General features: G+C 30.5%; 2 protein-coding genes across 7 annotated transcripts in view; one reads left to right on the top strand and one right to left on the bottom strand.

Moving 5' to 3' along the window:
• Positions 1 to 8,976, top strand: part of LOC148276171 (S1 RNA-binding domain-containing protein 1-like) — a 13,516-nt gene extending 4,540 nt beyond the window's left edge. For 3 of the 4 annotated variants that reach the window (XM_088234675.1, XM_088234674.1, XM_088234673.1), the window contains exons 6-11: positions 261 to 614; positions 703 to 850; positions 1,432 to 1,658; positions 2,408 to 2,620; positions 4,652 to 4,905; positions 5,627 to 8,976. In XM_088234675.1, coding sequence (XP_088090801.1) covers positions 261 to 614; positions 703 to 850; positions 1,432 to 1,658; positions 2,408 to 2,620; positions 4,652 to 4,905; positions 5,627 to 5,811 — 1,381 coding nt within the window. In that variant the 3' untranslated portion in view covers positions 5,812 to 8,976. Of the gene's footprint in view, positions 1 to 260; positions 615 to 702; positions 851 to 1,431; positions 1,659 to 2,407; positions 2,621 to 4,270; positions 4,482 to 4,651; positions 4,906 to 5,626 lie in introns of those variants that run through there. The other variant, XM_088234676.1, reaches the window with a different exon arrangement.
• LOC148276170 (cilia- and flagella-associated protein 65) lies at positions 7,395 to 23,525 on the bottom strand. 3 transcript variants are annotated; one of them, XM_088234669.1, is made up of 25 exons: positions 23,362 to 23,525; positions 22,656 to 22,881; positions 22,082 to 22,233; positions 21,756 to 21,875; positions 21,398 to 21,677; positions 19,944 to 20,025; positions 19,593 to 19,856; positions 18,923 to 19,055; positions 17,764 to 18,053; positions 17,149 to 17,310; positions 16,995 to 17,064; positions 16,426 to 16,599; positions 16,146 to 16,334; positions 15,548 to 15,624; positions 15,190 to 15,460; positions 13,850 to 14,107; positions 12,331 to 12,501; positions 12,106 to 12,249; positions 11,307 to 11,422; positions 10,487 to 10,606; positions 10,302 to 10,407; positions 10,110 to 10,223; positions 9,516 to 9,598; positions 8,032 to 8,154; positions 7,395 to 7,738 (listed from the first exon to the last, which is right to left on the bottom strand). In XM_088234669.1, the coding sequence occupies exons 1-25, from the start codon at positions 23,476 to 23,478 to the stop codon at positions 7,639 to 7,641; spliced, it is 3,942 nt and encodes a 1,313-aa protein (XP_088090795.1). In that variant the 5' UTR covers positions 23,479 to 23,525; the 3' UTR covers positions 7,395 to 7,638. The 3 variants fall into 3 exon arrangements, with proteins under 3 accessions (XP_088090795.1, XP_088090796.1, XP_088090797.1); XM_088234670.1 differs by lacking the exon at positions 7,395 to 7,738 and having other exon boundaries at positions 8,038 to 8,154; positions 9,516 to 9,596; XM_088234671.1 differs by lacking the exons at positions 7,395 to 7,738; positions 8,032 to 8,154; positions 9,516 to 9,598; ... (7 more) ...; positions 15,190 to 15,460; positions 15,548 to 15,624 and adding an exon at positions 15,881 to 16,071.

Here is a 23,525-nt window from a genome sequence, read left to right as displayed (position 1 = left end):
TTGTTTTTATTTTGAATCTTGAAATAGGGCACATGTAAACATATCCTTGTAGGTGCTCTAATAATAACAATGTACATATTTATTGTTATTATTAGAGTTTTATTTATATTATGTAATTGCATTATTAAAGAAATCATTGGAGTAAAAAGGATATTATAAACCTTTAATTGAATGAAAAACGACGTCAGAAACCCTGTGTTAATGGTTTAAGCACAGTTTTCATAATTACGAGTAATGATAAACATAATGTGTGTTTTCAGATTTTGTGTGAGTATTTGGCGAGGGCAGTTGATAAAAAATGCCATTTCGGATGCATACAAGCGATTGATCAAACCCTGGATGTCTAGACAAGTACGGTCTGAAATGACAGCCAAAGCAGAGAAAGAATCTATTTCTGTATTTGCTTCAAATTTGAAAAGGTTACTAATGACCGCACCTATAAAAGGAAACAATATCTTGGGGATTGATCCCGGATTTAAGGCTGGCTGTAAAATAGGAATTATCAGTTCTTCGGGTCAAGTCCTTGATACTTACGTAATGCATCCTAATTTTCATCAAAACGGTGCTTTCGATAGAGAGTCTCAGAAATTAAATCAATTGATAGATATTCATAAGTATGCGTACTTTTTTATAATATGGGTGAAACAAATTCAGAAACAAAAATCATGTTGTTTTGATTTTAACTGGTTTTTTTATTTTTAGATGTGAGGTGATAGCTTTAGGAAATGGTACAGCATGCAGAGAAACCGAGCAGTGGTTAAAAAAATGGGGAATATTGTCAAAAATCCCATTGGTTATTGTCCCTGAGCAAGGTGCATCTATTTATTCCTGTAGCCCAGAGGCATCTAAGGTACTAAAACTGTTTATATTTATTTTTTGTTGCTTGAAACATCTAAATATGTGTATAAGAGAATAACTAATAAATAAATCAAATAAATCAATTGCAACATCAAAAATAAAATTCAAAAATATTATGTTTACATATGTATTTTAAATACCATTTGTCAACCAGTTTTGCAATGACACATACATTTTGATTTTGATTGAAAATATTTGTTAAAAATTTGTTAGGGATTTTAATCCTATCTTGCAATACAGATTATCAAAGATATCAGTGGAAAAACTCAACCTATTATAATATTCATATTGATTCTGTCTATAAAATCATTTTATCTTAAAAAGGCTTTATATTCCAGGTTTGAAAAAAATATATAAATAACTAACCCAAGTATCAAATAATATACTTTTATACTTCTGGAGTTGTGAGACAGTGTCAAAAATAATTTTAAACCTCTCATTTAAAGTTGAAGAAAATCACATGTATTGTTGTTCTACGATCTTAACGAAATAATCTAAATCCATCCATGACGTATGGCCGGAAATTTTGTAAATTTATGATGTATTATTTATTTAACATGTTTATTGCTACAGGAACATCCGGGAATGGATCCCAACTTAATATCTGCAGTGTCTATAGCTCGGAGGGCCTTGGATCCTCTCAGCGAGCTGGTGAAGGTAGAACCCAAGCACGTGGGAGTCGGCCTATACCAGCATGATGCCCCCCCCAAGTTACTGAACGAGGCTCTAACCAATACTGTCGTTAGCTGTGCAAGTTTTGTGGGGGCCGATCTTAATACGGCCTCTGTTGCATTATTAAGGTAAAAATTCATGTCTTAACTTAGGTCAAGTAACTTATCTAATGTTTATATAAAAATATTTGCTATTTGTTCTTTTTTTACAGTGCTGCTCAACTGTAAAAACATGTATTTTTTCCAGAAGATGTGCTTCTGTTAAATAATATTTTTTATCTTGAATGAACATATTTTCATTAATAAAAATTGATTTAACCATGCCCTTACTGTCTCCAAAACATCCTCGCTTTATGGTGCCGTGTAGTCATTACACGTGCAAAAAATGAGAGATTTAAATGGGAAAAATGTAATATTCATGCATATGAATTGCATAATTGATTCAATTATGTATAGTTGTAGTCAAAAGTGATGATATTTTTCATATAATTGCTAAAAACACGAAAAAGTCATTAGCTCATGCTCGCAGCGCTGGTGAAACAAGTGCCCGTGACGAAAGTCAGGAAGCTTAGTAGCTTCCTGACTTTCCCTTTCACTTTCCTGACCAAGTCTACTGATTTCGGGACAAATTAGTTTTTTCATCAGGATATTCCTTGTACTAATATTCAAATAATGTTATTCACCTATGTCATAGTACTATTTACCTAAGCGTAATAAAAAACTAATAATTCTACAACGCACTGTTAATGCATCGACTGCTATCAGAAAGTTAAATGGTAAGTGAGAAGAGAATAGGAGGGAAAAACGGAGAAGGGGAGGGAGTTGATTTAATTTTTTGAATCGCATATAATCGAATATAATAAAAATATTACTTTTAGAAAAATAGCGGGACTAACGGAGACACGCGCTAAGGCAATAATTAAATATAGAGAAAAAAACGATGGATTTAAAAGCCGTGAAGAGTTGCTCAAGGTGACAGGTATAGGACCAAAAATATTCAAGCAATGTGCGGGATTCCTTCGAGTACCAGCTAGCACTAATCACTTAGATAATACCTGGATACACCCTGAAAGCTACGAACTTGCCACAAGGTAACTATAGAAATCAGATTAATTTATAATTGACTAAGCATACACATTTTTGAAACTCAAGTATTCAATAACTTAATTTAACTCTTAAAAGACTGTGAAAAATGCGATCTCTTAGACGAATGTGTGGGAAATCAATGTATGACAGGGTTATGAATGATGAAATCAGGCGAGAGTGTAAATCTTAGACAAGTATAATTGATAAGATTAAGAAAGGGTCTCTGAGATGGTTTGGTCTCGTAGAACGAATGGACGACGAAAGAATGGTAAAACAAGTATATATGGCGAAAATGAACGACAACGTTAAACGAGGACGATCAAGAAAGACGTGGCATGATCAGATAAACCAAAATCTTAAGTCTGGTCATGTCAAAAGCAGACAGAACCGAAGGGCATGTATGACAAGATGTATGAATATGGAAGAGGCTAGGATTGTATGCCAGGATAGACGTGTGTGGCGGTCCATTCTCTCTGCCTACCCCTACGGAGAAATGGCGTGATGGTAGTAGTAGTAGTAGTAACTCTTAAAAGACTGTGCTTAAAAATTCCTTTGCAAATGGTGATGTAACGTTGTGGTACATTAAGGCTGTAGTCTGGTAAAACGAAAGCAAAATTAGGAAATCATACAATTTATCCATTTTAAAACTAATGTTTTTTTTTAATCGCAAAATAATAAAAAAAACATAAATTAGAAAAAAACAATATTTTTTAAAGGTATTTCTGTTTAAAAATATACTTAAAAGTTTTATGTAACTAAAATATAATTACTTTTAGACCGGCAGATTACGCCATTTCAAATTTAGACTAAACTTAGGTATCTGGGATCTCAATAAAGACTAAGTATTAAACAAAAATTTGTTGTAATAATTTGAAGACAATACATTTAACATAAAAGTGGCCGCGGCCAAATTTGAATTTTTAAAAAAAAAATACAAGCATTTTAAATCACATAAATTTTTGTGACATTTTCCTTTATTTCTACTTAAAATAATGCCTTCGGTAATACTTTAAAAAAAAAATTGAAATACTTTAGTTGAAACCCTTTTTTATAGGATTGTATTCTTTTTTTTGAAAAAAAAAGATAATTCTGTTTGTAATATTCAATTTAAAACAATATCTTATTGACTTTTAGACTGACCTTTAGACCAGCCCTAATCGCTTTCGAAAGGGCTGGTCTGAAGGTCACGAAAATTTAAAATGCTTGTATTTTTTTCAAAAACAAAAAATTAAAATTTGGCCGCGGCCACTTTTATATTTCATGTATTATCTTCAAATTATTACAACAAATTTTTGTTCGATACTTAGTCTTTATTGAGATCCCAGTTACCTAAGTTTAGTCTAAATTTCAAATGGCGTAATCTGTCGGTCTAAAAGTAATTATATTTTAGTTAAATAAAACTTTTCAGTATATTTTTTAACAGAAATACCTTAAAAAAATATTGTTTTTCTCTAATTTATGTTTTTTGTTTTTTTATTATTGCCCGATTAAAAAAAAAAACATTAGTTTTAAAATGGCAAAATCGTATGATTTCCTAATTTTTCGTTCGTTTTACCCGACTACAGCCTTAAGCAAAACATGAGATATTTTGAAATACAGGTATTTAAAATAGAATTCATATATATGTATGTACATATATGAATCATGTGTTTCAGAAACAACACACAAGCCAACTTTTGGGATTTCAACTTAATGATGCCATCTTGTTTTTTTAACCTAGATGCACGTTCTGGGCAGAAATAACAAACATCTGATCATTGGTGAATTTAATTCAGTGAGTTAAACTTGCTTTATATGTGCTTTTTATACAAAATGTTATAAAAACCACATATTAAGTCCCGAATTGAGTTGTAGTAACTCTTAGGAATGTAATTCATATGTATTATATAATTTATTAATAAAAAAAAGACTTCTATTATATGTAGACTTATATGACATCATAACAGAGTTAAAAAATATGGTTTCAAAGAAAAACTACTAATATATTTATTCTATGTACAATCATTGTAGATTGTAACAATACAAATGTTTTTCAGATTGCTAAAAGAAGTTAAATTGTCCATAAAAAATGCTGGTACTCCACAGTTTTTGGAGGAATTTAAACAGAAAACACTGAATATTGGAGTCCCTACCTTATCTACTAAACTTGGCTGCCCGCAAAGTGATGCCCAACTTATTGTGGATGCACTAAGTCAGTCTCCTCATGAAGATCCTCTGAGAAACAACAAACCTATTTATTCTGTGGCTATCAATAATATTGGCCAATTAAAGGAAGGTGCAAGCCTCACAGGTAAACATAATGTTGATACATAATGAGGAAGTTCAATGCTATAGGAAGATGTTTTCGTATATGTGGCAAAATTTTTACCATTTAATTGCTTGGTGAAACGTAACAGGTTCATGTGAACAATAACTAATCAATTATAGCATTGTTATGATAGATTTCAGGTTTCCGGGTAGCCATGTTTTTAACATTTAACGTGTTTTAATAAGTGCGGGTTCTCCTTTTAAATGTCAGGAAAACACACTGACTTGACTTATGACGTCACGGGCGGTGTAATTTCAAAATTAGAAAAATTTAAAAAATCATAGCGATGATAATACGATACATAAAAAAAAATGGCTTAGTTTGATAGTCTATTAACGAAAATAAAAAAAACAACTGAACTTCAACAATGTTTTGAGTATGTCAAAATACTTGCAGACCTCTTTGTTGCAACAGATTTAATATATAAACAATTGAACTTCCTCATTGAGTTAGTTACAAAACCGGGTATGGGGCCTTTTATACAAAAAAATATTTTTACAAAATCTAATAATCATTGTGATGTGTTGAAATTAAGTATTGAAGCCACAAGATGGAAACGTACACGTTTGACAGCCATAAAAATGTGCGACACACATCTGTGTTACAGGAATAAGAATATTTGTTTGTATTATTGTTTTTTTAGTGCTAGTAAGTTTTTCAGAAAGGTTTATTTGAAAACTCATATCTTATGTTTGAATTCCAGGTGTGGTGAGTAATGTGACTCCATTCGGTTGCTTCGTAGATTGTGGAGTTGGGAGAGATGGTCTCATACATACTAGTCAGATGAATGGATTCCGGATTCCTCAGCTGGGAGAGAGGGTTATGGTTACAATAATACCTGTCCTTACTGATAAAAGACTGCCTTTAAAATTAGACCAAATTTTGTGAAAAAATTGATCAGATTTTGATTAACAAATCAAATATTATATATAAAGTTTTACCATACTACAACACAAAACGTCTGTATAATTGAAATCAGTACAGCAATACAAATGTCATGTAGCGTATATTTTTAGCAATGATTGAATAGATACTTATTACAATGTTCATATTTTAAATGACATTGCTAGCCGATGTTAAAGTTACATGTAAGTTTTTTGATGCCTTATCTCTTTGCAAGTTTTATTTTATTATTTTCAATATTGTTATTGTTATATTATATTTATATTATCATGAAAATGTTGTTTAAAACTTAAATGTATTTTTAATATAAAGTTTTTCACTGTTCTCAAAAGTAAATTAAATTTTACGTTTTCCCGCCGAAATGTTTAGGTCCCATCTTTTTCCATACATGCTCATTCAAATATCCCCCCAATTAATGTTTTTAATAACCCCAGTTTTACGTTGAAAATTTTTCTAAACTCATTCGATCTATCAAAAGAAGCCGAGCCGCGTTTGCCCAAAATGGTGAATAAAGTCAAGGTAAATAAAAAAATGTGTAAATTGTTGTCTCAAACTAAATTAAAAGTAGGTTCAGTGTAATTGACCATTTTGGTTAAGTGTCTAATTTTGACATTTTATTAAATTGTGACATGCTTCTTCAAAGCATGTCAAAAGTCTTTACATCAATAAATTAAGGTGCAGAATGTTTAAAAATTTGGTAATAGAAATATTATTTGAAGTTACAAACATAATTTGGAAAGAAGATTCTTTAAACAGTTATTATAAAAGTGTGAAACAGTTTTGCCACGATGTAAATAGCAGTTGAAATTTTGTGTTACCATAGTAAAAAAAGTGATACCATATAAATAAAATTTCCCAACATTTAGGAGAAAAATCATATACTCGTATTATGTATTTTACGCAAATTAAAATTTTTATTTTCGTGTTTTTAAATTTAAGTACCTTCATTGAATTATTTAAACATTTTTTTAAATTCAATAAAAAACACATCGTGGTATTGATTGAAAAAATACAAAATATTTTTAATGAAATCATAGGTACATATGAATAATCCCCAATTATGACAGTTTTTACAATTTTTCTGCAGTTTTTCATTTCCTCACTTTACCGTTTTCCTCAATTTAACACTTTTTTGTTGCTCCCTTGAAAAACGTAAAATAGGGGTTTTACTGTATATTTAATATTAGATATAAATTTGATTATTTTATTTTTAATAAAATTTCTTGTTGAAATTGTTCAGTATTAGAAGTCTAGTTGTTGGAAGTAATTTTTTCATATGATTGAAATAATATTGGTATTATTAAAACTTTCACAAAATATTTTTAAAAATACACAGTAAGATATAATGTCCTTACATAATTTTCAAAGTTACGTTGCAATAGAGAGACTCCTGATAATATTTCCTTTTCATTTACAACATTGTATTTAATAATTTAATTAATATTATTTTTGCGGTGGTCCATGTCTTATTTTGTTAAAATGTGCGGGTCAACTCGACTGACTCCCTTTGCACACATTTATGTTTTATCATACCGTTTTGTTTTAAGTCCTTGAATAAAACAAACTTCAAAAAATTATTGTTTTATTGCATAATATTTAACAAAGTTAAAATACAGTAATTATCAATAAAATAAATTGCCACAAGTAATTATGTTTAACTATCAAATGTGTCCCAGTCCACTTTGATATTTTGAAACGAGTATTTTTTATATTGTTATAAATTGACAATCTTATTCTTCTAAAATTATTATATTAGATGTGATTTGGGCAAGTGTTTACTCATTGACTCAATTAATATTTTGTTAAGTAATGTTATTTATTTTCATGGTTGTGAATCAGGTAGTTCGATCCCGAATCTGCATATTTAACAATCGAATCATACAAGAGTTCTTCGAAAATGTCAGACAGATTCCTAAAATTAAAATACGGTGAAGTTATGTATTTGTTTAGTTTGATGATTTGAAATAGGTAAAAATATTTTAATATTATTTTACATAACAAAATGATATCAATACATCCTCACCACCAGTGCCATAAATTAATTTCAGTATTTATCTGATAGGAGATTGATTTCTACCGACAGATTCTATGAATTCAACGGTCAAGTTTGAGATCAAGTTTTAAAACATCCCTACAAGGTGAAACCATTGCCAAAGATATATCACCACTATATCCATAGATTTGAATAAAAAATGAAGATTTTACCTTGTATTCAAAGGTTGCAGATTTTTCTCTCGTGGTGCTTTAACAAATTGTAGATATGTTGGTATTTCAGATTTGTCCATCTTCCTGAATTTCCCTGCGATTGTTTCACTTCTCAAAACAGTCCTATCACAGTGAAAATAGTGTTATTAATTTTAAATGTATTTATAATTGGTTCAATTTTATTTGAATTGAAAGACAGATAAAACGGTTTCAAAACATGAATTAACTCTTAAAAGAATAAAGCTAAAAAATCTCTGTTGTGTGTTGTGTTACGTTAAGCAAAAGATGAGAAATTTTGAAATACAGGTATTTAAAAACAAAATTTTATCGCATATAACATTATGATCTGTTTTTGATAATTTAAAAGAATAATCATAAGATTTAGGCCAGTTATAGCAAAAGAAAAGAGGCATCATAGAAATGGATCCAAAAAACTATTTAAAATCAGATGCCAAATATGTGGCAAGACAACACTATCACCGGGTTCTGTTTGCAGTTCTGGTGGGGCAGTTGATTCTGATATGGAGTGTGTGTGTGTGACATCTAAAATATTCATTTCTGACCACCTCCGTCGGACCTTTTCGATATTCCAGCAGAAGCTGCTCAAATAAATATCCGTAGAGCAGTCAATATTCTCGACCATCGATGAAATCATGAAGGTGGTTAAATGTCTGAAGTACAGGAAAGCGCCAGGCGAAGATGGAACTCATCCCGAGCTGATAAAAAGTAGTTTGGGTGCACTGTTCAGCCCCTCCACACTTTATTATCAAAAATCTGGGATGAAGAATGTCTGAGGGATTGGATTAATGGTACGACATTGCACTTCACAAGAAAATAGATTGATGTGGGAGGAGGTGAGAATGCTGGCTGGTGAGAGGGTCTCCTCGAGGCGTCTGGTGTTGTCCACATGCTCCGCTTAGGGGCAGATGTGGAAAATGAAGAAAAGAAGATAGCAAAATAAGACTTCATTATTTAAAAAAAATTAGAGATATATTAAATCTTATATTCTATGCAAGATTTGATATATCCAATCTGTAATGTATCTAGTCAATACAATTAATTGACTAGATACATTACAAGAAAAAAATATGGGAATTTAGTATTTATCTTGGAAATTTTCAAGAGTAATTATTTTCTAACAATTTTGATTTTCATCATCATTTTCTCCATATCAAATGCAGCGCATCTCGATCATGTGTTATGTGAAGGTAAGGTGATCAGTCTTAAAATTATTCAGGTGCCAGTCCAGGAACAACGAAATATTGGAGTGTAGAACCACCTTTAGAACCAATATTTCACATCGAACCTAGAACCTCAAGCATGATAGGCGAATGCACCAACCACTACACTTCGAAGCAGACTTATCTTTGCTTGATTTCCTTCAACAGGATTTTCACCTGAGAGCGGCTATCGAGTCGAAAACACTCGTCCAGGGTTCTGGTTCTATTTCTATTTCTGACACTGAAACTTTCAACTTTACTTACCAAATAATATCTTCTATAATAAATCTACAATATTTCATTTGTAGTATTTCCTTTCCACATGTGGGGCCTTTTTGACAGGAACTCTATAATCATTTTGTAATTTTATAAATATTCAAAATTATACATATTCTACTGGAATTCTTATATTTATTATTGCAAAACATAATGTAAAAGTAACAGGTAACAGAAAAAGTTGGTTTGACTTTGTGAGAAATGAAGTAATAAGATAATGGACATAGCAAACTCCGATAATAACTTTCATCAAGTAGAGGCGATATGGGTGGCAGGGCCATATACTGCGGATGCCTTCCGAGAGCCTTGACCATGTTTCCCTACTTTACAAGGCATCGGGTTCTCGACGTCCTGGACATCTACTGCCGACTGTTCGTCAGCAGTTTATGTCAGAACTACGGGACGCGAACCTGACTTGGGAGGACGCATAGGAGCTGGCAGCCGATAGAGATGCATGGAGGCTCTTTGTGGACATCATATGTTCAGACTAGGGAGCGGACATGGAATGATGTTGATGTAACATTAACATTGAAACACCGGTGAACAGCATGTAATGTGGGTTATATAAATAGTTTTTTTTACCTTTAAATATATATCAGACCGTGCCTTAAAAATATTCCCATCTCTAGGACTGACAGTGTTGACAGTAAGTGTCAAATAAACATTCTTCTTTTCGAGTTTTCTGTTAATTTCAGTCTGTAGAAATGTTAATATTATAAAATCAACATATTTTATGGTTATTAATTCATAAATATTAAACAAAACTATTTGTACCTCATCAGTATTTAAATCCGTGGAACTTTTCGAATGAATTATCAGTTGATGTTTTTTTAAAATCCGCCTCTCGGAAAGATCAAATAAGTCACATCTTATTTGCGTTCTAACAAACAAAAATAGTTATTATTTTTTTTGTAAATGTTTGTTTTGATAGTAAAATTTAAAAAAGTTTAAGAACTTACGTGAAGTAAGTTGGTAAATTCTGAGCACATATATTTAAAAGCAACCACTTTTTCTTGTTGGGTTGAATGATATCTTCTTCCGGTGTAACATAGCATATTACCGAACCGGATAGTTCTAACCTGTCATAGATAATATGAACATAACAAATTTAAAGTACCAAAAGTAAAATCATTTGGTCGAGTTTCACCTTAGAGTATAATGACATCTTCTAATAATAATATTAGGTACCAATTGTATTATTTTCTCTTAGTTGAAATTAGTATCATATTATGCATATATAGACAATGCACATTTTTTTTTTTCTATTATATCTGCCTAAAATATGTCCTCTTTTAGCTAACAACACTGCATAATTCATTTTTTGTTATTTTTACAGGATGATAAAAAACTATTTATTTTATTGAAATTCCAACTAAATTACGCTTTTAAATGTAGTAAAATGAAATGTTTATACATAAACTGTCGCATATTAAAAACTCCTTAGCATAATTTCTGTTCAATGAGGAAGTTAAGTGCAATGGGAAATTGGATATGATTTTATTTTCTTATACACAGTAAAAATCAAATCATTTCATTGTACTTTATTATACAAATAAAAGACGATTGATACTTTGATCCACAAATTTGGAAAATCATATAAAAGGACATAATGTGATGTCATTGAAATGCATAAGATTTTTTATATTTTTACCTAGATACATTGCCTAAATAAATTGTTGGACTTTTTTATAATTAAACAGTCATTTTAATTCAAGGTAAAACTCTGACAATTAGTTAAATCTAAACAACATTGGAGTAATTTATATTGATTATATTTACTTATTCCACCTAAATTGGATCACTTGTGTGGTGGGATTACTGATAGCAAACATTCTGGTTACTTTCATTTTAGTCGGTAAATCATTTATAACAATATGCTCCCTAGACAAATTAACCTGCAAAAAAATGTAATGAATAACTATTAGAAAATAATACACAAAAAATGAAGTACGTGAATATAAAAGTATTGTCATACGTACATGGTCTTACCAAAAGTCAGCGACATGTCACAACTAAGAATTGAGTTTACTTGTCACGTTAATTATCGAGATCAGAAAATGAATAACTTTATAACCCAGGCCTATTTTCATATTACAAACGCACTTCGCACACTTACGGAAAATTAGCATCCATAAGCTGTTTAATAGTCGAATGAAAAAACTAAAATTATTTATTTTACAGGACAGGACGCCGCCCGGGCTTGATGAAAATCGCATTGAATTTTTGTGTTCTCATTGGGAATCGAACCCGAAACGTTTTGTGCGGATGTCGCATACTATGATAACTTTTTCTTTGATAAAAAAATGAATGAAATTTTAAATCATGTTTTCTAAGTTCAAACTCTATTTTGTTGGAGATCAGATATACGCGAATATAAAAAAAAACAAATAAAATAGTGAACACAAATTATGTGACTAATAATATTATTGAAGCTTATATATAATTTTTAAACAAATGTGACTTGGGGAGAGAATAATTAAATTAATAATAGTTGAAGAGTCAGATTTCCGAGAGCATTCTGTATGATTTGCAAAACAAATATCGGTACACAAAGGAATTAGGATGGATTTACACTTACAATGTTCGTAGACGGTATATACCGCTTTTGGTTTATAATTACTAAAGGAATATCAATACGAGGATTCATGGATGTAGATGTTGTCCCTTCTCCCCGTGCTATGATAACAACTTTACGGTAATTTAGTATACCCATGAAGTTTTCCTATGAACAAACAATATAATATTAAAAGAAAAAACAATTCAGCTTCTAGATAATTATTGTTAGATTATTATTGTGCATAACCTCGTATTGTATGGAATCAATAGGTTTGAAAGAAAACATGATCCGTATTTGTGTATCAGGCTGGGCTTTACACATTCCTGTCAAACAGCGTATAGTGGCCGAAGAGCTTGTATTCGCTCTAAGCATTTGCCATTTCACTTCTCCTGCCATGGTGTTCTCAAGTAGGAACCACTATAAAAAAAAAGCCGTAACAACTTTGCTGTTGTCAAAAGAGTAAAAATTAATTGAGAACGCTAATGCTCTTTTGGTTTTCCTCTTATGGTAAAACTTGAACAGCAGTGCTTATAAAAAAATATATTATATTGTCTATGTAAGTTCAACACCGCACATGAGCCAATAAAATCAAAATACATCTTTTTGGCATTTTCAATTGAATGGACAAGCCATATTGATTGGTATATTTGAATTTTGAAATTGACCAATGGATATCCTTTGTATTGGAAACTAAACCTTTCCCTTCCACTAAATTCATTCCATATCCTGTCAATATTATCCCCAGAAGTGGTTTTGCACTTATCTAAATTTATTGTTCTAAATTATGTAAATTTTTTATATAAAATAATATTATTCCCAATATGGCACAAATCATCCTTGTAAGGATGGGTTGTCTTAACATAAATTAAAAAAAATAAAAATAAGACTGCTTGCATTCAATTAAATTCAGTACTATAAATGAATCCTCCCTACTAAAGAAGCAAAACTATATATCCCTAAATCTCATACAGCGGAAGAAACATGCTTGATTTGCGTAAAGGCAATACAGCAAATAAGCCATATGTAACTGGCAGTTTAACTGCCACAATTAACTTCGGTATAGAAGCATACTATAGCTTACTAGACGTAACTATTCTTAAATAGATTTTCTAATTCCAATGTAATCAAGAACACAAAATAAACTGAATTTAAAATTAATTTTTCATCTTTTTTTTAATGACATTGCAAGGTTGTTTTGTCCCTACTGAACATTTTGACAAATGGTCCATCCGGAGTTTTGAACTTACATAGACGATAATATTGTAAATATTGCATTATACCATGTGCATCATAGAAATAGATTATTTTTTTAAATAGAACATTGTAAGCTTGTAGTAACCAATCACAAAATAACTCACGAACATTTGGTATTGCCATCGTTATAATCAGTTGTTTCCAATTTTTCCCGATTCCTACAGTTTTTTTTTTTACAGACTGCATACATGATTGAATAAATGGGTCTATTAACAATATCTAAATGTATCCAAATCCTTTTAGACAACTTCACGGTTACAACTCCTTTACTGGATTTATTCCTCTTAAGTAGTGAATATGGAAATTTAGGTTACAGTTTTTTAAGATGAAAGAATTGAAGGAATATGGACGTTAAAACACAAAGTCTATTCACTTGAATCAGCAAACAGCAGTTCATAGTCCTTGTAATCTCTAGACTTCCATATTTTCTTAGGGGTCTCTCTGTTGAAATTTTTGTCAATAGAACGGTCTTTTTTTATATTATATTTTTATTAAGTTCAAAAGTGCTAACCCGAAACACCGGATCATGGTTCCCAATGAATATTTTCCCAAGGTCGAGATAAAAAATACTTTTTTCATGCTCTTTCAACTCATCCCATTCATCTTCGTGATACAATGGCCAAAGCCACGTTGATATTTCTTCGGTTATTTTGATATTGAAATACAAAGTAACGGTCCTGTTAGGAGGAAGGCTCAAATCATAAGCTAGTGTATGTTCCCCGGTAAGCATGTAGTTAACTTTGATTTGGAGTATTAATGTTGTTTTGTTCTAGAAGAAAAGTGTACATTATAATATTTAGTAGTATGGTGAATTAGTCTCCTCTGGGCAGGCGTATTCTCCAACAACTATATGTAATTACTCATTAGCCGAGTAGATACTTTTTAAATTAGGTATTTAACATCTTAGCGTATACCTATAATTAAAAAAATATTTGATTTATTAATTTTAGCATAGATAAAGAAAATATTTTAGTGATAAAAACTAAATATGATGATTATTATTCTTTCTTATGCAAATGTAACTATTTAAAATAGGGGTTGTTAATCAACAGCATAACTAATAGTAATAAGTTTTAACTAATTTAACTACGTATTTATTTTGTGTAAATCACTCAACTGTTTCATTGTCAATGTCTTAAAATAAACTTCATTTTTAGGCCTTTATAAAATAACAATTTTGAAATGAAAAGTTTTTTGAAATCAGTCTGAATACTAAATTTATTTGAGTGATTTTACACTTCATAAATACATAATTAAATTATTTTACATGGAAAATCAGAACGTAAGTATAAATTTTAGAAATAAGTTTGTTTATTACCCTTACCATTTTTCCGGTAAAAAATTAACTCTATAATGCACTTCAAAGAGTCAATAAGGAACTTCAGTAGTTTTTGCAAAAAAAATTTTTTTTTAATAGACTATCCAAACTAAGCCAAAATTTTAAAAAGTAAACACATGTATCCTTATTATCAGCGCTATGATTTTTTTTAAGTTTTGTAATTTTGTATGAGTTCTGCTGATTGGTGAATTGACTTCCGGCTTTAAATCGGAAATCTATCACAACACTATCATTAGTTGATTTGGAAGAACTAGTGACGTTATTAAAAATAGTCCCTTTTTATTAAATTTTTTTTTTTTCATACATTTTCAAGAAACTTGGCCTTACATTTCAATGCTTTAATTTTTACTGCATGTAAGAAAACATTTTTCAAATCCAATTTTCCAAATTTTAATATTTTCTCAATTTACTGTGTTTTAGGAAATTTAAAAAGGTTTTTATTGAATATTCTTTATCAAACAGTACTTTAGAACATAGGTATTTATATTATGCATCATAAATAATTTACATACATTAACTTCTCCATTTAAAGGGATTAGTTGTAGGATTGATCGATGAGGACATTTGTAAACATGCTCCACAAAAGTCATTTTTCTGGATTGTCGGAGAAGAGGACAATTGCACAGTTTGTGACGGTTCAGTGAGAATTGACAGAATGAAGGATCTTTTCCTTTCAACAATAATCCCAGTTGAATAGGAGATGAGTTAACTTGTTTAGCAGGAATAGTAAGTTCTACCCTCGCTGTTTTATGAAAGAAAGTACTTATTATCGCCTTATTAAACCTAAAACAAAAAAAATAATGCCCATATATTTATAGGTAAGTTTATTCCGAAGAAAATATTGTTTTTATTGTTTAATTAAATGCTTACTCATCTATGTTAAGCATTCTCCAAAGAGTCAATTCTGAATACATTTTTTCGCATTGTATGGATCTTATGCTATAAACCTTAAAAATAAAAATATCATTGAATAAATTGTTCTGAATTTAAATGAAAAAAAAAAACAAGAAAAACATTTTATAGTTTTTATCTGTGGTATCATTATTTAAAATCAAAAACAAAGCTCTCAAATTAGAAAAGGATTTGAAACAAGATTGGCGAGAATAAAGAGAGGAAAAAATAAAGAGTTAACTTTGCAAAAGTTATAAGTATATAAAGTTTTTTTTTTTATGACCAACTATTGTCATAAAATAAAACTTATTTGATTAAAAATACATATATATTTATTGGTGCAGTTGTTTAGACGGCTAACTGTGAAACTTGCGTTGCGGGTTCCATTACAATTTTGCAAGAAAAAAATCCATGAAAGATTTTTTCTCAATTGGTTCAGGTGTTGTGATGCATTTTCCATAACTTCCATCCATATCCTCTCTTTGCCTCCTACTGACAAGCCTCTAAAAGAGAGGCTTAGCGGGTTATTCCTTTTAAAAATATATTATATGTAGGTATATATGATATTTAACATTACCTGTAGAGTTGGGTGAATACCTTCATAATGAAAGTGAAAAATCTTTATATTATTTGGTTCAATTGGTGTTAGAGTACTGGAAGACATGTGTTGTCGGATTACACAAAATATCTTGATATAAACATCAATACAGACATTGGGAGAAAAACTTATAATTATGTTGCAATAATTTCTAGGCTGTAAAGTACCCTGAAAATTTAATTGAAAAAAAAACAGTTTAAGTTAAATAAAAAATAAAATAGATGAATAATGATTAAGAAATAGTCTAACATAAGCTTACTTTATTTGGTTTTATTAGCAAATTGTTTCCTTCTAATATTTCATTGTTGATATTTCTTTGTACATCATACAATTTGAAATGTAGAGGGCTCTCTCCCACGTTTATTAAAGAGAACTTTGTTTCAAAGTTCTGCCCACATAAACAACGTCCCAGTTCCGCACTCCTAGGCAAAACCTAAATTGGGCAAATATAAATATGTAAATTAACAGAAAAACTTTTGATTAAATCGGTAAGTGTATGAAATACACACTTAAATAAAAAGGTTTATTATTTCACTCCATATTTTGCATGTGTTAATTAGGAAATTCTGAATAATTGACTGGCACGTTTGCCTACCATTCTTGAGGTCCTGGGTTCGATTCATAGCAGGGTGGACGTTAATTGTAATATTTAATTGCTCCTGGAGCGTAAAACTGATCACCTTACCTCCATGTAACTGATTATTGAAAAACGCTGCATTTGACTTTCTAATGCAGTGCCCTATGCACCATTGGGTGCTGAAAGGGGAATGATGATAATAATAATTATTGCGTTTGATTATTATGTTTATATATATAAATATCACTTACCCGAATTTTCGTAACAGAGCAATATCCAGTGACATTGAATACAGAGTCCAAAGGTACTCCTATGGGCTTCCTGGTACAGAAAAAAAATTATATGGCACATAAGTTTATTTATAGTTAGTTTAGTTTTTATATTCAAAAGCCATAAATTTGTTACATTTTGTACAAAGCTGCAGCAGAAAATGTAATGACTGAATTGTGGTATCCTGGATTAAAAGGTTTGAATATAAGGCACAGAGGATTTACTTCGTTTGGTCGCAAAATAATACTACCATTTCCATCAACATTAAGCCAGTCTGCATTCCCCAATACACGAACGCTTAAATCAATCAAAAAAATTCATGCTTTTTAGATCTCTGAATTCCACAAGCTTTCTTTTGAGAATCGGGTATTGTGATAATATTCCAAATAAGTAATGAGTTTATTTTTTACATTACTTTATTATTGTACTACATATTTATCTAATCAAGAACAATTAATTTTTGTGTTCCATATTTTCGCTCCATTATGATTTTAAAATTTTCAAATCAGAATTGAAATAAAACTAAGCCATGGCTCAGTTTTATTTGTGTCATCACTTGTTTTACAAAATCTATGATTTTTTTTCTACTATCTATGGTCTAATGGGCGATTATAATTGGTGAATTGTTTCAAAAAGATTTTTAAAAATACAATTTCACTTTCACATCGAAGAAATAATGAATTACTTAACTAAACTAAATTTGAATTATTATTTTTTAATTCAGTCAAGAACTAATTTTAAATTACTTACTGTAAATAGTTACGTGTGATATTATGAAATAATAGCACACACTTGGCTTCACTACCAGGATACGTAGTGTCGAATACAATTTCTTTTGTTTTAGAACTATATTTGAAAATGTCATTTTCTTTCAAATCAGTATTTTCATAGAAATCATTATTGTTACCATCTTCATAAAGAGATGGATAAATAGTAGTCTCCATTGACAGAAAGTTATTACACTTTATCATGTCAAATTGCTTTTGGATTGTCACAGAATATTCAATATTGTCAACACATCCATAAAACTTAAATTCAATCTGAAAATAAAACAGTATATTTGATTTGTGTACTTCAGTACTAATTCCCGTATTCAGAGACAAACTTGAAGAGGAAATGCATTCTGACTTTTCTTTGTACAATTTATTCCTGTATTTTCTCCCTGGATTATGGAACTAGAGCAGTGATTTTTTTACGTTAGACGCGTGTCTCTATCATTTTAATTTGGGAGCTAGGACCATCCAAAAACCTATAAAAGCGCTTAGTTTTATCTGCTGTCTTTGGACGTGCGGTATACAAATAATATAAATAACTTTGAAAACTGGGAAAGGTACTGACACAGAAAATTACATACTTTCACCTCCCTGTTTTTCACACAATGTCAGAGAGGCATCTGCGAGAAAATAACAGAAAAACTATGTTCAAATACCTATTCTCTGACACCGCATATCCTCTTAAGGTGAGGAAAGTACATTCTAATCTTATATGCCGAGAATGACATGAAGGTGAGGACAGTATAATGCGTATTCCTCACATTGAGTTTTTCCCGTGAATACAGGCATTAGCAGTAGGATTATGACAAAAAAATCACTCTGACAGCCATTTTTAAAAAAATTAATTATAAAGAGGTTGTGGTGAATCACTTTATAAAGTTGTTTGCGAAACAAATATTTGTGTAACAAATAATTTAACCTAGGTATGTAATACTTTTTTGTAGATATGAAAAAAAAAGCTTAGGGATATTCTGCAGGTTTCTTTGTCTATTCCTTAAAATATATGATTTTGTCAAGTTGAAAATTTAAAAAAAAATTACAATTTGAACTCATCAAAAATAAATTTGTTGTTAGTATTTTTTATTTCTTTAGTTATATTTGTTGAAAAAAAAAAGTTTGAATAGTATTTTTTTTACCTCTGTAGAATTGTCGATAACAACTTTCCAATTTTCTAAATAAAAACCAGAGCATGTTGGATGTAGGGCGGCTAAAATGATTGCATTATCAGAACCTTCTATTAAACCACACATGGGCATGACTATCATACTCCTAAAATAATAAACATATTGTGAATAGTGATTTGGAGATAGGTACATTAAAACTTTTAAAAGGCAAAGTTAAAACCAATGTTTAAATTATTTAGTTATATTTTTAGATAACGTGAGTCTTAATGACTTAAAAGCACACTGTCATTAGTGAAGTGCGTCGAAAGATATGTCATTAGATAGGCGGCCTCCGTGTTTTATTTAAATTTAATAAAAATTTTCTCAAGCCTGGGTGTTCTTGGCTGTAATTCACTAATGTAGTAAATTGGGTCTCCTAGCCTGTTGTAGTGCAAAAATAAAATAAGAAAATAGTAGAATTGACAGACCATAAATCAAAACAATGAATACCCAAAATGATGTTTAGTAAAACACTTCCAAATACTAAACTCCCCTTATTCAAATTTCATAACTTATGAATAGTATGACTTTGATTAAAAATAAACCAGTCTAGATGATATTGTGAGACCAATCTGGTAACCGGTGTATAAAACTAAGTGGATTAAAGTAATTTAAAGTTGAATTTTATAAAATGAAAACTAACGATATATCCGGAGGAGAAAACTTGTATATGATACTAGAATCCCCATTGTTTTTTAGAAGGAAATTGGTAAACACTGTGAGGAACGGAACAGTTGGTGGAAAAAAAATATTTTCATTTATGGTGCCTTTTGGTTTTACAAGATTTGTTTCCCAGAGTGTACTTGTGTGTCCTATTACTGGTATCCTAAATGTATGTTTTTTATCTTTGATTGATGCGAAGTATCCAAACAAAATTGTACTATAAAGTTTTTCTGATTCCCTCGGCCTGCAAATAAAAAAAAAGTTGTTGACTTTTCATTTATAAAGAAAAATAAGATACTATTTATTTGACTGAACAATTAATTTGCTATACCTAAACTTAACAATAAAATCTTTGACTCCTTGTTTTTCAATGGCACAGTCATTCGGTTCTATCATAAATATTTCCTCGGGCTCTGAAAATATTTATTCCCACATTTATATTATTTGTACAAATCAATTTTTCTAATAGAACAGTTATGTTTGGCAATAATGTGTTTATTATTATTTATTTTTGAACTAAAGTTTACCCAAAAAGAAAAAGTTAAACAAATTAAAAACTAAATAAAAAATTTACAAAAATACATTTTATAAAATGGAACAACTGTGTTTAGAACAAAGGCAAAAACCACAATTTCGGCCAAAGTTATTTTATTAGTTTTGTGTCGGACACCGATTAATATTTATTTTGTCTATTTTTTTATTTCAATTTAAACCCTTAGACTGCTGAACAAGGATATATCCAACAAAATTGTAACCAGATTGTTGCTGACGTCATAATCCCCTAAAACAAGGCCCATTACATACATATTATATAGTAGGCCTTGCCCCTAAAAGGTAATTAAATTCGGGAACTCGGTGTTGCACTTTTCCGTCAGAAGTATAAAAAATTTTCAAAAAACAAATATAAATTATTACATCAATAATTTGGTTTCGCACACTAGTTACTTATAAAAAAAAAAAAGCTGTTAATTTATGTCCACCTCGTGGTGCTTATGTTTCGCGCTAGCGCGTATGCTTCTGAAACAACAGCTATTGCAAAAAACAATATTTACAAATAAACATACGTATTTCAGAAATAAACTATGAAAAAATAAAAACAGAGAAGATCCAGAATACCACCCCTGGGGTAATATTCCAAACGCTCTCGTGGCCGTAGAAAACACTTTTATGAATAAACACGTATTTTGTATGTAAATACACAACATAAAAGTGTTTTCTATGACTGCGAGAGCAGTTTAGAATAACACCACCAGGCTGGTATTCTGAACGGAATTGTGAGCAAAGAGATCGCTCTGTTAGCGTTTATTAAGTATGTAAATACGCGTTAAAAATGTGTTTTCTATGCGCGCTTTTGCATTCAGAATTCTATTCCTGAGGTGTTTACGGCTGATATACTTTTACTATAATATGTATAGGACCTACGTACACAATTGGTTAAAAATAATGGAACCGCTTTTTCCATAATTGCGGTTTGAAGCCTTTGTCCTCAATACAGTCGAAAATATAATGGCAAAATAAGTTAGATTGCAGCATACCTGTAGGTGGTTGAAAATTTAGCAATTTATTTATTTATTCAATAAACGCCTAGAAGAATCTTACAATACACAGTTAAAAGTACATAAAGATACTATAGAAAATAACATAAAATAAAATCATAACTCTTATACTAAACATGTAATTAATTCTTAAAACAGAAAAAGGAAATAAAGTGAAGATGAGTAGATAAACACATTAAATAGAGGACAATTGAGGGGATGGCAAATCGGATAGTTATCAGAAAAATACCTTGATACCAATGAATGTGGCCTTCTTCATCCAAATGGTTACTGATAGTCAAAGGTTGGGCTATGTTCCAAGTATCGTCAGTGGCATTTCCTAAGCCAAAGTCCAGGTAACTTGAAGAAATAGACACTATAGGCAAATCATTTCTAATATTGACCATATCCTCCATTACAGTTGAGAAATTGCACTGGGATTTCACAAAACTTTCTGAAATATTTTCTTCTTTTCTGTCATCGATACCTAAACTGGACCTTGTACCCCTCACATTCAATATAAGAGGTTCCTGCAATAATAATAAGTTACAACAAAACATTTTAGGCTGGTATTTATTATTAAAACCCATTCAAATAAATTGACTGACCTGCTGATGAATGAGACATACTAAATCTTCCTCAAAACTTCCATCAAAGTTTTCATTAAAACCAACATAGCAGATCACTGACTTGAATGGTTCTAAAACCCCACTCAGGTTGTTTGCAATCTATATATTTAAATAAATGTTTATTTTTATTGTATTCTACACAGCGTCATAGCTAGGGGGCGGCTGCCAGGGGCGCAACTCTCAGGGATAAAGCTATGGGGGGCGCAAAATTCAAATCTTGCCAGGGGCGCTCAAGACCCCCCCAGCTACGACGCTGATTGCACGAATAATGAAGTGCAATAGAAAAAAAAAAACTACGATCTTACTTTGAAAGGTCCATGACCCGTAGGGTTTAAAAGCCATCTAAAATTTGCCATAGTTATAGAATTGTTTTGCAATTTTACAGGTTTTTTAAGCCCACAAGTTGTTTTGTTTGACAAATAAAGTATCTTTTCCGGAAGCAACGAAATTCTAGGACCTTAAATATCACAGGATTTAAAATTTAAAAACTGAAAAAAATATTTGATCAGCTTTTCAAATTAGCAAAAAAAAAAAGAGTATTAAATATTGTGACTAAATTAATGATTGTAAAAATTAAAACTTTTTTCTTAGAAATAAATATGTGTTTTCTTTGCGTAATAGGTGTAGTTATAAAAACGTGTGGTTTCAAAAAATAAAGTGATAATGATTAATCATTATCATGTTATTCCGCAAAGTAATCGCCGAAATAATGAAGTGTAACTTAATTCACCAATTTTTTTAAATTCTCATTTTTATTCACTTTTTTAATAATTCCCCATTCAAACTCCCAAACTAAACTCCTTCCTCTTTTATACAATAAAACATAGATGTAGGATGTAGACATATTTGAATAATCTTAAAAGACCAAATAAAAAATACCTGCACTGGATCCTTGAATCGTTAGGTGTACTGCTATATTAAGTCGTTTATCCTTAATGGTGAAATAATCAATATAGTCCTGATTGGCTACCAAAGGAGAGAAGTAAACACAAAACTCGATGGATTTTTCTGCTTTAAGGGTAACATGTTTAGGAAACATAACTCTGAAGACCTCATATAAATTCACTCTTTTGCACGGGTATTCGAAAGTATAGTTAACATCGTGCTATAAACAAAAATATTTTCTAAATGAACAATAAAAATAGTTTACAATTAGATATATATAGGGAAAGGTAGGTGAATTTTTTTTAAAAGATTTTTTAAATGTTAACGGATTCTGAATTGAGCTACCTGGCAGTCTCACTTTTCTTCAAACGGATGTATTGCCGTAATTTTTCCCTAGATTATTCCGGAGCAATGATTTTTTACACACTACAGATATTTACCATTGGCGTGTCTATATTGTTCTGTTTTTTTGATAAATGTTTTTTTATGGGATCTAGGACAAAAAAAAAAAACGTGAAGGAGCATAAAAAGACGCGACATACAGCTTTGAATTCACAGTAAACTGGCATAGACAGTTGGTCTTTTTTACAATGCAAGACTACGCTCATTTTTCAGAATAACCGTCGTTCTTAAAGCATCATCTCTATTTAATTACACCTCAGTGGGCATCGCATATCCTTTTAAGTTAAGGGTTACTTACCAAATAATAATTTTTCAGTAAAACTTTTGAATACACTGTAGTTCCCACAGGAACTGAACCAAATATAACAACTATTTTTGGCATCCTCAATAAATTCTGATTATTATATTTCAGCATTTAAGTCACCACTTCATTAATATATGTTTAGGTTTTCAATGACAGCA

This window comes from Micrasema longulum, unplaced genomic scaffold, assembly GCF_059751315.1.
Source record: "Micrasema longulum isolate JH-2025_06_02 unplaced genomic scaffold, ASM5975131v1 h1tg001265l, whole genome shotgun sequence".
NCBI classification, from domain to species: Eukaryota; Metazoa; Arthropoda; class Insecta; order Trichoptera; family Brachycentridae; genus Micrasema; species Micrasema longulum.
Note: the sequence above shows the minus strand (reverse complement) of the source record. Positions and strands in the feature narration are given on the sequence as shown.